This window comes from Mizuhopecten yessoensis, unplaced genomic scaffold (assembly GCF_002113885.1).
Source record: "Mizuhopecten yessoensis strain PY_sf001 unplaced genomic scaffold, ASM211388v2 scaffold1407, whole genome shotgun sequence".
Classification (NCBI taxonomy): Eukaryota; Metazoa; Mollusca; class Bivalvia; order Pectinida; family Pectinidae; genus Mizuhopecten; species Mizuhopecten yessoensis.
The window spans coordinates 263,810-282,490 of record NW_018404031.1 but is presented as its reverse complement, the minus strand read 5'-3'; the positions used below and the strand labels follow the sequence as shown (position 1 = coordinate 282,490).

The window sequence follows — 18,681 nt, the reverse complement described above, 5'->3', positions numbered from 1 at the left end:
AAAGACATTTGTTTGTATATTTTTATGTTTACAAATTTGTTATCGTTATTTTCGAACTTAAGGGGGCGTGTCTTTGTTGACAATTTCAACACGTGTTTACAATATGTTTAAATAATAATCATACAATTCTTGCATGTATCTCGCTAACAAGAAAGTTTTTGAAAACAAGAGGAACAGCCAATTTTAGTTACATATTTTTGTGGTAGGTAAACTCGAAATATTACTCTTGTCTGATATCATATAAGATATATTAGGTAAACGTACACATTCTCAATTTACAGGACACCATGCAATGTCAGATCTATTTTACTTTTGATTCTGTTCCATATCTATGCCTCTCGAAATATTTAGCAGATTTAAAAACCTAAACAATGCGTGTATTTATATCTAAGAGAGTCATTATCATTGCACTCTACACTTGATATAGCTGAAATAATGACGTATACTTTCGTAATCTGAAAATTAACCAATGACCTTTAAATATGATATACAGTGTGTGTCAGTTGGATAGGTGCACATAGTGTAGAATAGTTATAAATTAAAAATGGACATTATCGATTGATTAATATTCATTCATTGACCAATTCTAGGTTATTCTGATTGTTTTAGTAAAATATTGATTATTTAAAAAAAAAATTGCTTTTATATCGATGAAAAGATACTTAATCAAAGTAGCAGGACTAATTAAGTCAGGGATACACAATTTTTTACATACATGATTTAACGATTATTTCAACGCATCAAGACTTTTTGTATGAAATAATTGTTTTACTTTATGACATTATTTGTCATTAAAACTGTAATTCAATTTTTTTATAAGGGATTTATATTTTTTCTCTCTCTTTTACAAAAAATATCTAAATTAAATATAGGTACTTTTGTTTATTGACCTGAAGTTTATTGATCTTATGTTTATTGATCTTCAGTTTTCTAGGTCACATCGTTGTTGAAAATAGATAGTCTCATGTGATTCTGTTTTGTTAATAGTTACCACAATGTGTGATGTATAGGTGTTTTCGCCCCCCCCCCCCTTTTTTTAGCTTTTCTTGAGTAACGTATAAAAAGGATATGTTGACAATTCTGAAAACAGTTGGAGCAAAGGTATTTGAAATCTCCCCGAAAAAAATGATATTTGAATTATTGTAAAATCTGCAATGTCGGAGTTATCATCTTAATTAATCTTAATTAATTCAGGATGAGGATATAGGGGCAAATAATTTAGCAGATGAGAGGAGGAATTTGTCAATCTTTGGAGTTACTGGTTGGAGAAGGGGGGGGGGGGGAATCTTTTGCCTGGTATAAACAAGCATGTTTAAACACAAGATTGCTGATAGAAAAGAAGTGAATGTGGTTTTATACAACTGAAGTTTAAAGTTTGACTGTATAGTTTAATCTTTATCAACCTATATGTGCAAAACCAAGCTCTTTTTGAAACAGTACAAAACTACAAGGTTCGTGTCAGAAAGTAATTTATAGCATTCATTAATATTTCAACACTACCAACACGTCGGACTTATGTATATAACATTATATTGACAATGCTATTAGCATATTCAAATAAAAAAATCATTCGGTTCAATCATAACACAAATATAACATAAATATACACAAAATCACAAATACAGTAAACGTGCAGTTTCGTTGACTAAATAACACAAAGTTATTTCATCAAATAATGAATACTCACTGCTTTCAATAAGATATTGCATTGCTTTCATATGTTATGAAGTTGTTTTAATATCTTTAGAAACGATTATCAATTAAGAAATCAACATCTTTTCTATTTAAGGCGATATGCTGTGAAGTTCGAAATGGTGTGTATAACGAGCTTGATCCAGGCTCCCATCCAGTCTTTCCTCCGCCCGGCCATGTGGCTACCGGGATGTAACAGGCTACACTCCCATACAGAAACGTGAGTAACAGGCTACACTCCCATACAGAAACGTGAGTAACAGACTACACTCCCACACATAAACGTAAGTAACATACTACACTCCCACACATAAACGTTAGTAACAGACTACACTCCCATACAGAAACATAAGTAACAGAATACACCTCCTCAAAGAAACGTGAGTAACAGGCTACACTCCCATACGGAAACGTAAGTAACAGACTACACTCCCACATAGAAACGTAAGTAACATACTACACTCCCACACATAAGCGTAAGTAACAGACTACACTCCCATACAGAAACATAAGTAACAGACTACACTCCCACACATAAACGTGAGTAGCAGACTACACTCCCATACAGAAACGTGAGTAACAGGCTACACTCCCATACGGAAACGTAAGTAACAGACTACAATCCCACATAGAAACGTAAGTAACATACTACACTCCCACACATAAACGTTAGTAACTACACTCCCATACAGAAACATAAGTAACAGAATACACCTCCTCAAAGAAACGTGAGTAACAGACTACACTCCCACACATAAACGTGAGTAGCAGACTACACTCCCATACAGAAACGTGAGTAACAGGCTACACTCCCATACAGAAACGTGAGTAACAGACTACACTCCCACATAAAAACACAAGTAACAGAATACACCTCCTCAAAGAAACGTGAGTAACAGACTACACTCCCACACAGAAACGTGAGTAACAGACTACACTCCCACATAAAAACACAAGTAACAGAATACACCTCCTCAAAGAAACGTGAGTAACAGACTACACTCCCATACAGATACGTGAGTAACAGACTACACTCCCACACAGAAACGTGAGTAACAGACTACACTCCCACATAAAAACACAAGTAACAGATTACACTCCAACACAGAAACGTTAGTAACAGAATACACTCCCACACAGATACGTGAGTAACAGACTACACTCCCATACAGATACGTGAGTAGCAGACTACACTCCCACACAGATACGTGAGTGACAGACTACACTCCCACACAGAAACGTAAGTAACAGACTACACTCCCATACAGAAACGTGAGTAACAGACTAACAGGCTACACTCCCACACAGAAATACGTTCACGTTTCCTGGGCATTTCTTGTTACCAATGGAAATGTATGAAATTATTTCTGTAAATTATAATATTAATTAAAATATTGCCTCTTTTTCCTTTTGATATTTTCAATTCAATTCAAATGGGTTTTTAAGTATCATAGGCCTCCAGCGCACAGTACCTGCCTATTTTCACTTCAATGTCACGGTACAAATATTCAACCTCTTGGTAAATTTGTGCCATATCATTATAGGTATAATATATACATGAATTAATAGATACTTATTTAGATTGATTGATTGATGTGTCACACAATGTATTGATACTGTGTATGATAAAGTGCATCAATATAGATTACAAGTATAGTGTACTTCGATACACAAGTAGAAGATAGTTTGAGAACTTTGATAATAAAACACTGAACCGGAGACTGTGGGAATTTTATGCTGGCATACACAAAAAGACGAAAAGGGACACCTCTCATACGGTCGAACATTTACAGTATCAAATATGGTTTGAAGAATACATCATTGACAATAACGACTTTACTTCAAGTGTTAATCTGTTGATGGCGGTAACGTGTGATTTGAAAAGAAAGGGGTTTTGGCGAATGGACCATCACCCACATGTCCGAGAATATGATCTGAAACTTTTATATTCAGGAAAAACTCACGTGTTTTACATAGGATATCCCCGTGCGGATTTCAGAGTACAATTAATAAAATAAAGATGAAGTGTATATTTTATCGGTTGCCTTTCGGTATGATAAAACAATTATTATCCTTGTTCTGTGTTGACATGAATATTTGTTAACCCGTGAGGTGTACATGGTATATCATCCAGAACAAGGGCAATAACTGAATAATATCTTTCATATTGTTATAGAGAAAATAAATATATCAACGCGTTTCGTTTAGCATGATAATCAGTGTTATAACATATTCGTATGTTTTGTAAAAACAGTTGCATTGGGATGGTGGTAGACAAGCCGGGATTTTTTTTTCAAAGTAACGATAACTTGCACTGGTTTCTTTCCCGTCAGTAATAGTTTTAAACCTTATTTCATCAGTGATTATAACTTCCTAAGAAATCTAAAACATATGTATAAGGTTTTTCGATTACAAATCGGGCTCTCCAAAGCGGTAAAGATTTCGCAAACCAGTATGTGTGAACTTATGTTAAACGTCAATGATATATATAATTAGGAGTTATTCAAACATTAAACTCGTCAATAGAAGTGTCACCATTAGTAGCTTCAATAATTAAAACATTGACTTCGTCACGGATTTCATACGTCTGAGTCTGACGGGGTGGTTTTGATTGTATATCTATATATATATGTGGTTGCTAAATATATCCATCTATCAAGCATACTAATCTTTCATAAACTTAGCTTGTTTTTAGAACCTCTCAATTTTCCGAAAGAGACAAATATTTCTTGTATTAAATGTGCAAGAGTTATCGCCCTTCCTACTTCTGTGAATGAATACGACCACTTTTGCTCTTCGCTTTAATTTATCATCAAGCATAAAAAGTTTATTTTTATTTTTGAACAGCGCTTTGTTCTTGCGACAAAGTGAAAAAGTGCCGTTTTATTTTCCTAACCGGTGCTTTGTCACCGCAAAAGAGGACCGTTTAAAAATATGAAAATGCATACAAGTGCCTTTTAAGGAGCTAAAAAATTGCGCTTTTTCTGTCTAGCTTTTAAGCGCCGTTTACGGGAAATTAAGGGCGACTTTAGCTTTATCCCGTCGACAAAGCACCGTATAATGATAATTCTATATTTCAAGAGGATAAATGACTAAGCAATACAAGTCATTCATTCATTCTCTATTACACTTAAAGATATCTTCATTTATCTTCAGCATATACACCTGCTTAACATACGAATTCATTAAAACAACTTTCCCAGCTATTTTGAACCATGCCTTATTTCTACGGACAGTGTATTGTGAGCTGATGACTTCTGTGCATGTGGTCATAAAATTGTGTTGTTTTGTTCAGATGGAGATCGGACTCTGTCGGTGCAGACTCGCTACTCGAGGACATCGTCAATTCTGTGCCTGATCTCATGGAGAGTGACATTACCGGGGCGACTTATGTGGTCAACAAGGTTAGTTAACAGTATCGGGGCGACTTACGTGGTCAACAGGGTCAATTTACAGTACCAGGTCAACAAGGTCGGTTACAGTACCGGGTCAACAAGGGCAGTTAACAGTACCGGGGCGACTTACGTGGTCAGCAAGGTCAGTTTACTGTATCGGGGCGACTTACGCGGTCAACAAGGTCAGTTTACAGTACCGGGTCAACAAGGTCAGTTAACATTACCGGGCGACTTACGTGGTCAACAAAGTCAGTTTACAGTACCGGGTCAACAAGGTCGGTTACAGTACCGGGTCAACAAGGTCAGTTTACAGTACCGGGTCAACAAGGTCAGTTTACAGTATCGGGGCGACTTATGGGGTCAACAAGGTCAGTTAACAATACCGGGTCAACAAGGTCGGTTACAGTACAGCGTCAACAAGGTCAGTTTACAGTATCGGGGCGACTAACGTGGTTACAGTACCAGGTCAACAAGGTCAGTTTACAGTATCGGGGCGACCTATGTGGTCAACAAAGTCAGTTAACAATACATGGGCGACTTACGTGGTCAACAAGGTCAGTTGACAGTACAGGGGCGACGCATGGGGTCAACCAGGTCATTAGAAAATTCACGGGCAACATACGGGGTCAACAAGGTAATTGGACAGTAAAGGGACAACGCAATATAGGGGCGATATACGGGGTCGGCAAAGTCATAAGAGAATACAGCGGTGACGTAAGGGCAATGCACGTGATCAACATTGGTATAGTTAAACGACTAAGTCTTTTGTGCCATACATATAGTACCCGGTACCTTGAATGAAGTACAACACAGTTCCTTGTCACTCACGTTTTTTTTCCATAAAAAAAAAAAAAGTTTGTATCATGCAGAACCACTGTTAGAAATCTGTTCATATGTGTTTGTGTTTGTAATAAAAAGGACAAACTTCATTATGCATATATACGAAAGAGACTGAGTGTTTCTTTTTAGAATTTGAAATTTTCAACTGAAAATAGAAAAAAAAGATATATGCGCCCCTGGGGTCACTGTCATGAATCTGTTAAGAAGATATCTTTTCAAGATAGCGGCCGTTACAGACAGCAGAAGGAAGTTGTCCATTACAAATGAGCTGAGCACAGCATGTAACAATATGAACCTGGAAATGTGCAAAAATCACATTCCGCCCTACAAAGTTGGCCAAAGCGTTGATTTTACCAGTGAGACGTTTAAATATTGCCCTTTCTCATTATATGGTTATTTTTTATGATTTGCTTCATCATTCTAGACCCCTTATGGGAGTGGTGTACAACATATGAGCTATTGGTAATTAAAACCCTATACAATAAGAGAAAAACAAACGTAGACGTTTGTGTATGTCAAGGATTGGTCTCGTACTTTCTTAAAAGATTTGGCTAAGTTGAAATGTATATTTGGAAGTATTTGATGGTTACTGAAGGGCGGAATGTGATTTTTACATTTTCCCCGGTTAACGGTGCTACTTACCGTGCTCAGCTCATGTTTAGAAACAACAGCTTTTCAGGTTTGAAATGGACACCTACCTTCTGCTGTCTGTAACTGCCGCCATCTTGAAAAGACGTCTCCTGAACAGATTCATGACAGTGTTGGTGTAGGTTTCATTCTTTCGTGAAAGTCATGAATCCGAGATCACTAGTTTACTAGTCTTGCGCACTATCGAATGAGCTAAAGTGAAATTCTGTCTAACCGGTTCGATGTGTAGCAGATAGCATTTTGTCAGGGTGACATTTTGAAAGAATGTTACTCCCGGTCCGTTTCTCTTTCTTTAACTTTCGATGATTTATATTTTTGTTTTATATATCTTTTCTAGGTGGACGAGGAAAGAGGATTTGTAAGAATATTTGCGTTTACCTGGGCAAACTGGTTAGACGTGATGGAATTTACTATGAGGGGCAATAAAATACAGGTAATGTATTGTGTAAATATAACCGATTGCGTGAGTATCATCTTAAATTTAATGTAACATTTTTTTATTTTTTTTTGTATATTAAACAAACTACGTATCTATTTGGATATCTTATATAAATTTGTGGTACTATATATGCAAGACAACACACTTATGTTTTTCTAACGAATCAGAAAGCACGAGTATATTGCGCGGACGAATATATTCCCGAGTGAATATATACGTCCGCGCAATAAATGAGTGCTTTCTGATTCGTTAGAAAAACATAAGTGTGTGGTCTCGCTTTGTTGCATTCCTTCCGTGTTTGGTAGAGATCGATACAAAGATTTTATAAACTTTGGTATTTTTAGCAAATACCGGGAACTTGTCAGTTCGCCATGACAAGGGGATTCCCATTAAAAGTAGTTCCGGCTAGTAGGTAAATACAACATTCCGTATTGCACATGTGCAATACAGAACGTTGTATTTCATTGTCTGAAAATTGCTTGTATTACTATATCAAGATTCAACAGGTATGTGCTACATTAGTATAGTGTTTTCTCATGTGTAAGCGTTTTGGTCATCTCGAAATTCCACGGGTTACGCTTACTCACGTTTTCTGCAACCCTGAAATATGTCATCATGAAATCAAAGGCTCTGTAAACATCACACAAGTAGACTAGTTTGATTCTTTGATGTACAACAAAAGAATCGCGCGGCAGCGTGCGGTAAAATTGACTAGCTTTGAAGTCAGGTGTCGCTCCTTTGTAATAATCAAAGGACATGTACCAGACCAGCGATTAGTCATTTTTATCTCATCTATATAGCTTACGGCGGACCTTCGACTTTGCTATAGCATATTCCAGGGGTGCAGATAACATCATGTAAGAGAGCGCAAGCCCAGCAATTTCCATGATGCATCGTGGTAGATATTCTTGCCAACCCTCCCTATTTAGGAGGGACACTTCCGATTTTGGACCCTGAAATTGTGCATTTTCAACCGGCGAATTTGCTAAACTATTCCTATTTTTCCCTGATGATAGCATTCGAAAGAACAGCTCAAAAGATGCCATTTAAGAATATTATTTTTCCCTTGGGTGTACACATACACATATTGTTTATGCTTTTAATTCTGAGCACACGTAATTTCCCCCATGGAAATTAAAAAAATGCGGCAAGCATGGGTAGATTCTGCACGTAATGTGTTCACGTCACGTCCTGAAATCGATAGCAGGTGTAGTTACAACGAAACAGGGCACTCTAACGAGCATCATCTTAAACATCGGCTGTTATAATATACAAATAATTAGCATACTTCCCAATAAGACGATGATGGTGACCATAACACTTTGCCATAGTCTTTATCAACCTGTACCGTCAGCATGTCTTTGGTTGATCGGTGTCTGTAACGGTCTCCCGAGGCAGTCATGCAGGCAACAACAGTTAGGTACTTTGAAATTAGTCTGGGCAATCTTTGGAACAAACTTGAACCTGACTTAATCAAATCCTTTTATGTGTTGACGCTATAGTTCATTTTGTACTGGAGAGGTGACGCTATGGTATATATTGTACTTGAGAGGTGACGCTAGGGTATATATTGTACTGGAGAGGTGACGCTAGGGTAATATTGTACTTGAGAGGTGACGCTAGGATATATAGTGTACTTGAGTGGTGACGCTAAGGTATATATTGTACTGGTTTAGTGACGCTAGGGTATATATTGTACTGGAGAGGTGACGCTAGGGTATATATTGTACTTGAAAGGTGACGCTAGGGTATATATTGTACTTGAGAGGTGACGCTAGGGTATATATCGTACTGGTTTAGTGAAGCTAGGGTATATATTGTGCTGGTTTAGTGACGCTAGGCTATATATTGTACTTGAGAGGTGACGCTAGGGTATATATTGTACTTGAAAGGTGACGCTAGGGTATATTTTGTACTGGAGAGGTGACGCTAGGGTAATTTTGTACTGGAGAGGTGACGCTATGGTATATTTTGTACTTGAGAGGTGACGCTAGGGTAACATTGTACTTGAGAGGTGACGCTATGGTATATTTTGTACTTGAGAGGTGACGCTAGGGGATATATTGTACTGGTTCAGTGACGCTAGGGTATATATTGTACTTGAGTGGTGACGCTAGGGTATATATTGTACTTGAAAGGTGACGCTAGGGTATATATTGTACTTGAAAGGTGACGCTAGGGTATATATTGTACTTGAGTGGTGACGCTAGGGTATATATTGTACTGGTGGGTATATTTTGTACTTGAGTGGTGACGCTAGGGTATATATTGTACTGGTGGGTATATTTTGTACTTGAGTGGTGACGCTATGGTATATATTGTACTTGAAAGGTGACGCTAGGGTATATTTTGTACTGGAGAGGGGACGCTAGGGTAATATTGTACTTGAGAGGTGACGCTAGGATATATTTTGTACTTGAGAGGTGACGCTAGAGCATATTTTGTACTTGAGAGGTGACGCTAGGGTATATGTTGTACTTGAGAGGTGACGCTAGGGTATATGTTGTACTTGAGAGGTGACGCTAGGGTATATTTTGTACTGGAGAGGTGACGCTAGGGTAATATTGTACTGGAGAGGGGACGCTATGGTATATTTTGTACTGGAGAGGTGACGCTAGGGTAATATTGTACTGGAGAGGGGACGCTATGGTATATTTTGTACTTGAGAGGTGACGCTAGAGCATATTTTGTACTTGAGAGGTGACGCTAGGGTATATTTTGTAGTTGAGAGGTGACGCTACGGTATATAGTGTACTTGAGTGGTGACGCTAGGGTATATTTTGTACTTGAGAGGTGACGCTATGGTATAAATTGTACTTGAGAGGTGACGCTAGGGTATATGTTGTACTTGAGAGGTGACGCTAGGGTATATGTTGTACTTGAGAGGTGACGCTAGGGTAACATTGTACTTGAGAGGGGACGCTATGGTATATTTTGTACTGGAGAGGTGACGCTAGGGTAATATTGTACTTGAGATGTGACGCTATGGTATATATTGTACTGGTGTAGTGACGCTATGGTATATTTTGTACTGGTGTAGTGACGCTATGGTATATATTGTACTTGAGAGGTGACGCTAGGGGATATATTGTACTGGTTTAGTGACGCTAGGGTATATATTGTACTTGAGAGGTGACGCTAGGGTATATTTTGTATTTGAGAGGTAAAGCTATGGTATATATTGTACTTGAGAGGTCACGCTAGGGTATATTTTGAACTTGAGAGGTGACGCTAGGATATATATAGTATACTTGAGAGGTGACGCTAGGGTATATTTTGTAGTTGAGAGGTGACGCTAGGGTATATAGTGTACTTGAGTGGTGACGCTACGGTATATATTGTACTTGAGAGGTGACGCTAGGGTATATTTTGTATTTGAGTGGTGACGCTAGGGTATATTTTGTGCTTGAGTGATGACGCTAGGGTATATTTTGTACTTGAGAGGTGACGCTAGGATATATATTTTGTACTTGAGAGGTGACGCTAGGATATATATTGTACTGTTGTAGTGACGCTAGGGTATATATTGTACTTGAGAGGTGACGCTAGAGTATATTTTGTACTTGAGAGGTGACGCTAGGGTATATATTGTACTTGAGAGGTGACGCTAGGGTATATAGTGTACTTGAGTGGTGACGCTAGGGTATATATTGTACTGGTTTAGTGACGCTAGGGGATATATTGTACTGGTTTAGTGACGCTAGGGTATATATTGTACTGGTTTAGCGACGCTATGATATATATTGTACTGGTGTAGTGACGCTAGGGTATATTTTGTACTTGAGAGGTGACGCTAGGGTATATATTGTACTTGAGAAGTGACGCTAGAGTATATTTTGTTCTTGAGTGGTGACGCTAGGGTATATATTGTACTTGAGAGGCGACGCTAGGGTCTATATTGTACTTGGGAGGTGACGCTAGGGTATATATTGTACTTGAGAAGTGACGCTAGAGTATATTTTGTTCTTGAGAGGTGACGCTAGGGTATATATTGTACTAGAGAGGTGACGCTAGGGTATATATTGTACTTGAGAGGCGACGCTAGGGTATATTTTGTACTTGAGAGGTGACGCTATGGTATAAATTGTACTTGAGAGGTGACGCTAGGGTATATATTGTTCTTGAGAGGTGACGCTAGGGTATATATTGTACTGGATAGGTGACGCTATGGTATATATTGTACTGGTGTAGTGACGCAATGGTATATATTGTACTTGAGAGGTGACGCTATAGTATATATTGTACTGGTGTAGTGACGCTAGGGTATATTTTGTACTTGAGAGGTGACGCTATGGTATAAATTGTACTTGAGAGGTGACGCTATGGTATATATTGTTCTGGTGTAGCGACGCTAGGGTATATATTGTACTTGAGAGGTGACGCTATGGTATGTATTGTACTGGTGTAGTGACGCTATGGTATATATTGTACTGGTTTAGTGACGCTAGGGGATATATTGTACTGGTTTAGTGACGCTAGGGTATATATTGCACTGGTTTAGCGACGCTATGATATATATTGTACTGGTGTAGTGACACTAGGGTATATTTTGTACTTGAGAGGTGACGCTATGGTATATATTGTTCTGGTGTAGCGACGCTAGGGTATATATTGTACTTGAGAGGTGACGCTAGGGTAAATAGTGTACTTGAGTGGTGACGCTAGGGTATATTTTGTACTTGAGTGGTGAGGCTATGGTATATATTGTACTTGAGAGGTGACGCTAGGGCATATTTTGTACTTGAGAGGTGACGCTATGGTATATATTGTTCTTGTGTAGTGACGCTAGGGTATATATTGTACTTGAGAGGTGACGCTAGGGTAAATAGTGTACTTGAGTGGTGACGCTAGGGTATATATTGTACTTGAGAGGTGACGCTAGGGTATATTTTGTACTTGAGAGGTGACGCTATGGTATATATTGTTCTGGTGTAGTGACGCTAGGGTATATATTGTACTTGAGAGGTGACGCTATGGTATATATTGTACTGGTTTAGTGACGCTAGAGTATATATTGTACTGGTGTAAATACGCTAGAGTATATATTGTACTGGTGTAAAGACGCTAGAGTATATATTGTACTGGTGTAAAGACGCTAGAGTATATATTGTACTGGTGCAGTGACGCTAGAGTATATATTGTACTGGTGTAAATACGCTAGAGTATATATTGTACTGGTGTAAATACGCTAGAGTATATATTGTACTGGTGTAGTGACGCTAGAGTATATATTGTACTGGTGTAAAGACGCTAGAGTATATATTGTACTGGTTTAGTGACGCTAGGGTATATATTGTACTGGTGTAGTGACGTTAGGGTATATTTTGTATTTGAGTGGTGACGTTAGGGTATATTTTGTACTTGAGTGATGACGCTAGGGTATATTTTGTACTTGAAAGGTGACGCTAGGGTATATATTGTACTTGAGAGGTGACGCTAGGGTATATTTTGTACTGGAGAGGTGACGCTATGGTATATATTGTACTGGTGTAGTGACGCTAGGGGATATATTGTACTGGTTTAGTGACGCTAGGGTATATATCGTACTGGTGTAGTGACGTTAGGGTATATTTTGTATTTGAGTGGTGACGTTAGGGTATATTTTGTACTTGAGTGGTGACGCTAGGGTATATATTGTACTGGTGTAGTGACGCTAGGGTATATTTTGTACTGGTGTAGTGACGCTAGGGTATATATTGTACTGGTTTAGTGACGCTATGGTATATTTTGTACTTCAGTTGTGACGCTAGGGTATATTTTGTATTTGAGAGGTGACGCTAGGGTATATATTGTACTGGTGTAGTGACGCTAGGGTATATTTTGTACTGGTGTAGTGACGCTAGGGTATATATTGTACTGGTGTAGTGACGCTAGGGTATATTTTGTACTGGTCTAGTGACGCTAGGGTATATATTGTACTGGTTTAGTTACGCTATGGTATATTTTGTACTTCAGTTGTGACGCTAGGGGATATATTGTACTGGTGTAGTGACGCTAGAGTATATATTGTACTGGTTTAGTGACGCTAGGGTATATATTGTACTTGAGAGGTGACGCGAGGGTATATTTTGTACTTGAGTGGTGACGCTAGTGTATATTTTGTACTTGAGAGGTGACGCTAGGGTACATATTGTACTTGAGTGGTGGCGCTAGGGTATATTTTGTACTTGAGTGGTGACGCGAGGGTATATATTGTACTGGTGTAGTGACGCTAGAGGATATATTGTACTGGTTTAGTGACGCTAGGATATATATTGTACTGGTGTAGTGACGCTATGGTAAAATTTGCATTTGTGGTTACATGTTGTATTTGCGATGTGACGCTATGGTATATATTGTACTGGTTTAGTGACGCTAGGGTATATATTGTACTGGTTTAGTGACGCTAGGTAGTGACGCTAGGGTATATATTGTACTGGTTTAGGGACGCTAGAGTATATATTGTACTGGTGTAGTGACGCTAGAGTATATATTGTACTGGTTTAGTGACGCTAGGATATATATTGTACTGGTGTAGTGACGCTATGGTAAAATTTGCATTTGTGGTTACATGTTGTATTTGCGATGAAATTTCAAAAGTGTTGCGTATGCTCAAGTACGTTCTTCATATTTAAATATTGATTTAATTGTGTTTTTGTAATGTTTTCACGTTGATGCGATACATTTTTTTCCTGTTTAGTGCATACTTAATTTTGACTGGCGTTTTCATACTGGATTCCATATGTTTGAATATAGTTTTTAAAGTGTTTTTGATGCGCAAATCATGTATGATTTGTTCAAACTAACAACATCCAAGCCTCTGACCAAGACTTTATACACTTGAAGACTTTGATTTCAGATGACGTTTAATAAAGCCTTTACATTATCAAAGCATTTAGTATCACATCCAATGACGTTGGGATAATGGCGTTATTCTGTTTTGTTTTAGTGCCTCATCTGTTCCTGTTGTTGTGTTTGTATTGGCTTTGATCTCCCATTTTGTCCTTGTTTTTTGATGGCGTGGTTTAATTATGTGTTTTTGTGTTATCGCTGGGTTTTTTCTATTTTGCCATTGTGTGTTGTCAATATGGTTCAATTTTGTCAATATGTGTTGTTTTGATGTTGTGGTTCACTTTTGTCATTTTGTGTTGTTTTGATGCTGTGGTTTATTTTTGTCAATATGTGTTGTTTTGATGCTGTGGTTCACTTTTGTCATATTGTGTTGTTTTGATGCTATGGTTTACTTTTGTCATTTTGTGTTGTTTTGATGATGTGGTTCACTTTTGTCATTAAGTGTTGTTTTGATGGTGAGGTTCACTTTTGTCATTTTGTGTTGTGTTTGATGCTGTGGTTTAATTTTGTCATTTTAATAATAATAATAATAATATACAGCATTTATATAGCGCCCTATATAATTTGTAAAATTACTCTAAGGCGCTTTACAACATATGGATAATAGTAATGGTTATAATTGTGAAAACAAACAACAAAGGCTTGCAATCACTTTCATACATTTAACAAGCAATGTGCACATAATTGAACAAATAAAAGGGTGGTATTTACATGACGTCTTTGCAAAGATTCTAAAATGCAGACGTGAAGAGGTGAGTTTTTATGTCCCTCTTGAACTTGGCCAGATTATTCGACTTCCTAATAGCAGATGGTAAGCTATTCCACAACGTAGCCAAAACCCTCCCAAAGCATCTGTTTCCGTAGGTCACAGTACGAGATTTTGGGACACACAACAAAAATTCTGACTCCGACCGCAGTGATCTTGACGGCTGTTGTGTGTTGTGTTTGATGCTGTGGTTTATTTTTGTCAATATGTGTTGTTTTGATGCTGTGGTTTACTTTTGTCATTTGGTGTTGTTTTGATGTTGTGGTTCACTTTTGTCATTATATGTTGTTTTGATGCTGTGGTTCACTTTTGTCATAATGTGTTGTTTTGATGCTGTGGTTTACTTTTGTCATTTTGTGTTGTGTTGGCGCTGTGGTTTATTTTTGTCATTTTGTGTTGTTTTGATGCTGTGGTTCACGTTTGTCATTTTGTGTTGTTTTGATGCTGTGGTTTACTTTTGTCATTTTGTGTTGTTTTGATGTTGTGGTTCATATTTGTCCTTTCGTGTTGTGTTGACGCTGGGGTTTTGTTTTGTCCTATTGTGTTGGCGCTGTGGTTTATTTTGTCCTTTTATGTTGGCGGTGTGGTTTTGTTTTGTCCTGTCGTGTTTGCGCTGTGGTTTTGTTTTCTCCTTTTGTGTTGGCGCTGTGGTTTATTTTGTCTCTTCATGTTGACCCTTAAGTTTACATTTGTCTACATTGTATAATACTATTCTACTGTTTAAGAGGACCTACGTTTCTTTTGTAGATTTCTTGCTTGAAGCTGTAGATATTCGGGAATATATATGTGCATGATATTATCGGCAATCATTAACGCATTACGTTTGATTTATAGTTAATAGCTTTTATTAATCATTCCTAAATGTAAGTGGCTTTTCTCTAAGGACGTTAATGGGTTCGATTGATTGATGATGAGTCATATTTCTAATGCAATTTAAAGTTTAAGTGATTTCAGGACATTCATCTGTAAATCTGATTGAATAGTTAATCATGCATTAATGTTACTGAAATTAAAAAGACATTTATTGTTTTATTCAACTAACAGGCACGCTCGTTTTCCAGTGGCTTTTTACCATTGTCAGTTCCATTTGCAGTCATTTTTAATTGTGTAAGTATACACACTATCTTACCATATTGACTTGAACAAGTGCAAAATGTCAAAAGAATCGGATTGCAGTGAGGTACACATTGGTTGTGTCTTAAAAGATACAAGGCGGCATACTCTGCTTGTTGATGTCGTAGTCCCGTAAGCTTGCCGTAACCTTGACGACCACAGTTATCTCATTTGAGTAGTGGCACTATTTTTAATATACACGTGTTACTCGTTATCATTAATATTAGGTTCACCAGCACTCCTCTAATTAAAAAAGATAAATCAATCATATAACTAAGGAGTTTAACGTACATCTCCGTCTGTTTCAACAGCAGTTTAGACCAAATTTGACTTCCAACTGTTCGGTCCCTATATATATCCATCATCGATGGTTAATACGTATGAGTCTGAGGAAGAAGAATTTTTAAATTTGAGTCATTTCCCCCAATTTGGCCCCACCTATTCAACTCATGGGCAAACCTGGATATTGTTTTCTCATGCCATCTAATTGCCATCTCAACATATCTATTCTCACCATGTTTGAATATTTACTGCTGAAAATCGACAAATTATACCCCAAAGTGTTATTTCTCTATGTAAACTATAATAAACTTTTTTCTTCCACAAGGGCGAATAGATGACCCAAGGGGTTATGACATCGACAATTTAGATAAAGCACCTAAAAATGGGTCATAAGCATCCAATAATGAATAGTATTCAGTTCTAGTACATCCGAGTCTGCAGAAGAAGATTTTACTATACTATTGTTCACATCTTGTGCAAATTCTTATAATATACAATTTTTAGCGTTTTACTTAATTACTGCATAAAACTGCAAGAGATTGATAAGTTTGGTTGTTCCATATGAAAGTTTTACCGATGCACTGCATCATATCATAGCCCTTGAATTCAAGATACCTCTCTGATTTATAATATACACGACCACCGTATGATGGAACACTAATGTACGAAAAATGCTAATGATATATATATATGATCAATACGGTAGGTACTTAAGTCATCAGTACAAATTAATCGATTTGGTTTTAAGAACTCGTGCACCGTTACATACTTCCTTATAATAACACATTATTAACGATATGAAGAATGGAAAAACATTTTCACATAAAAGAAAAAAAACAATAATTGATGACTTTTATGATGATAGACACACCGATACGTCAAAGCAATAGGTTTTATATATCACCTGCCATCCGGGCATTAGACCCGTACAGGTGTATATCAACTGTAACGCGCTCGGAACATTATTGTCAAAATTAAAGAGGTGGGTGATGTATATCTTTAGGCCATCAATTTTTGTAGTTATATAGTTAAAAAAAATAGACCAACCGCGTGTTGGCTATTTCATCATTATAACATCCTATATTTTCCGGATCCATATTCTATAAATAAATGAATATATATATATACATTTGTATATATATATATATATGATAAGGTCGTACGTAATGATACGCAGATGTTAATAGCCTTCAATGACATTGATCTATACTAAAATACTTTATATGTATTCCAAGGTCATAAGTTTCAAAAAGACCACGTGAGCGTTCAATGGTAAAACTATTCATAATGTCACAATCAGTCGATTTGCATAAAATGCATCGTTGAATCATTTAAAGTTGACCACGATACTCATTGCTGTGATTCTGACAGATCCATGATGATTAAAACACATTAACCCCTAAAGACACATTTCAACTCTTCCAATTCAAAGGTTGGAATAGTTCATTATGAAACTTCATGGGTGAATGAGTTAATAAAAGTGACATTGCATTGGAACTAATTTGTAGTAATGTTATTTTTGTCGTCTGCTCAGGTTTTGTTCTGGATGCCATTCTACGACATTAAATACAACAGGGCCCGACTGGACGCTTTGCGTGAGGTCATGTCTGCTGACGTCATATCACAGGACAAGTAAGAGGGACGCCATCTTACCATGTTTACAGTCATATTATGGAATAATCAGATGTCATAACATTGTCGGTATAAATTACTGGTCTGACTGGAGAAGAAATTTATATATAATTTTCCATAATCAAATATTGTACGTAAATGTGTCTCAAATTTGTTGACTGGGAATAGGGAAGCGTGTTTCATCTTTATCAAAATGCATTACATTGTACTCAAATTTGAAATGTCATGACTGAAAAAGAGAATGTGTATTTGTCCACAGTCAAATAAAACTAGAAGAAGGGAATATATTGTTTGTCTAAAGTCAAAGAAACTGCATTGTATGTAAATGTGTTATGTTATGACTGAAAAGAAAATGTATAATTGTCCTTAGTTAAGATATTACTGTGTACGTAGGTTTGTTTAAATAGTCATAACAGGAAAAGAAAGTGTGTGTTTGTTCCAAAGCCAACATATGTCTCAAATATTTTGACTGGGAATAGGGAACGTATTGTTTGTCTATAGTTAAAGATGTCACATTGTACGTGAACACAGACAAAATTATGTCTCAAATATTTTGACTGGGAATAGGGAACGTATTGTTTGTCTATAGTTAAAGATGTCACATTGTACGTGAATACAGACAAAATTATGTCTCAAATATTTTGACTGGGAAAAAGGAAAGTATCACAAATATTTTGACTGGGAACAAGGAAAATATCACAAATATTTTGACTGTGAAAAAGGAAAATATCACAAATATTTTGACTGTGAAAAAGGAAAATATCACAAATATTTTGACTGTGAAAAAGGAAAATATCACAAATATTTTGACTGTGAAAAAGGAAAATATCACAAATATTTTGACTGTGAAAAAGGAAAATATCACAAATATTTTGACTGTGAAAAAGGAAAATATCACAAATATTTTGACTGTGAAAAAGGAAAATATCACAAATATTTTGACTGTGAAAAAGGAAAATATCACAAATATTTTGACTGGGAAAAAGGAAAATATCATTTGGCTATAGTCAAAGATGTATCATTGCATGTAAATGTCTCAAATA

General features: G+C 36.9%; 1 protein-coding gene across 1 annotated transcript; it reads left to right on the top strand.

Moving 5' to 3' along the window:
* The first annotated feature begins 69 nt into the window (after positions 1-69).
* Positions 70-18,344, top strand: LOC110461690. Its single transcript, XM_021515298.1, has 6 exons — positions 70-202; positions 1,790-1,912; positions 4,988-5,096; positions 6,913-7,008; positions 15,656-15,718; positions 17,541-18,344. Exons 2-6 carry the CDS (start codon positions 1,812-1,814, stop codon positions 17,640-17,642), a joined length of 471 nt encoding a protein of 156 aa, XP_021370973.1. The 5' UTR covers positions 70-202; positions 1,790-1,811; the 3' UTR covers positions 17,643-18,344.
* Positions 18,345-18,681: the final 337 nt, after the last annotated feature.

Bases quoted from the DNA above. Each gene is read 5' to 3' on its own strand.
- LOC110461690 (XM_021515298.1), top strand. From the start codon at position 1,812: ATGGTGTGTATAACGAGCTTGATCCAGGCTCCCATCCAGTCTTTCCTC. The intron at 1,913-4,987 runs GTGAGTAACAGG...TGTTTTGTTCAG, and splicing joins CTACACTCCCATACAGAAAC to ATGGAGATCGGACTCTGTCG. The intron at 7,009-15,655 runs GTAATGTATTGT...TTCAACTAACAG, and splicing joins TGAGGGGCAATAAAATACAG to GCACGCTCGTTTTCCAGTGG.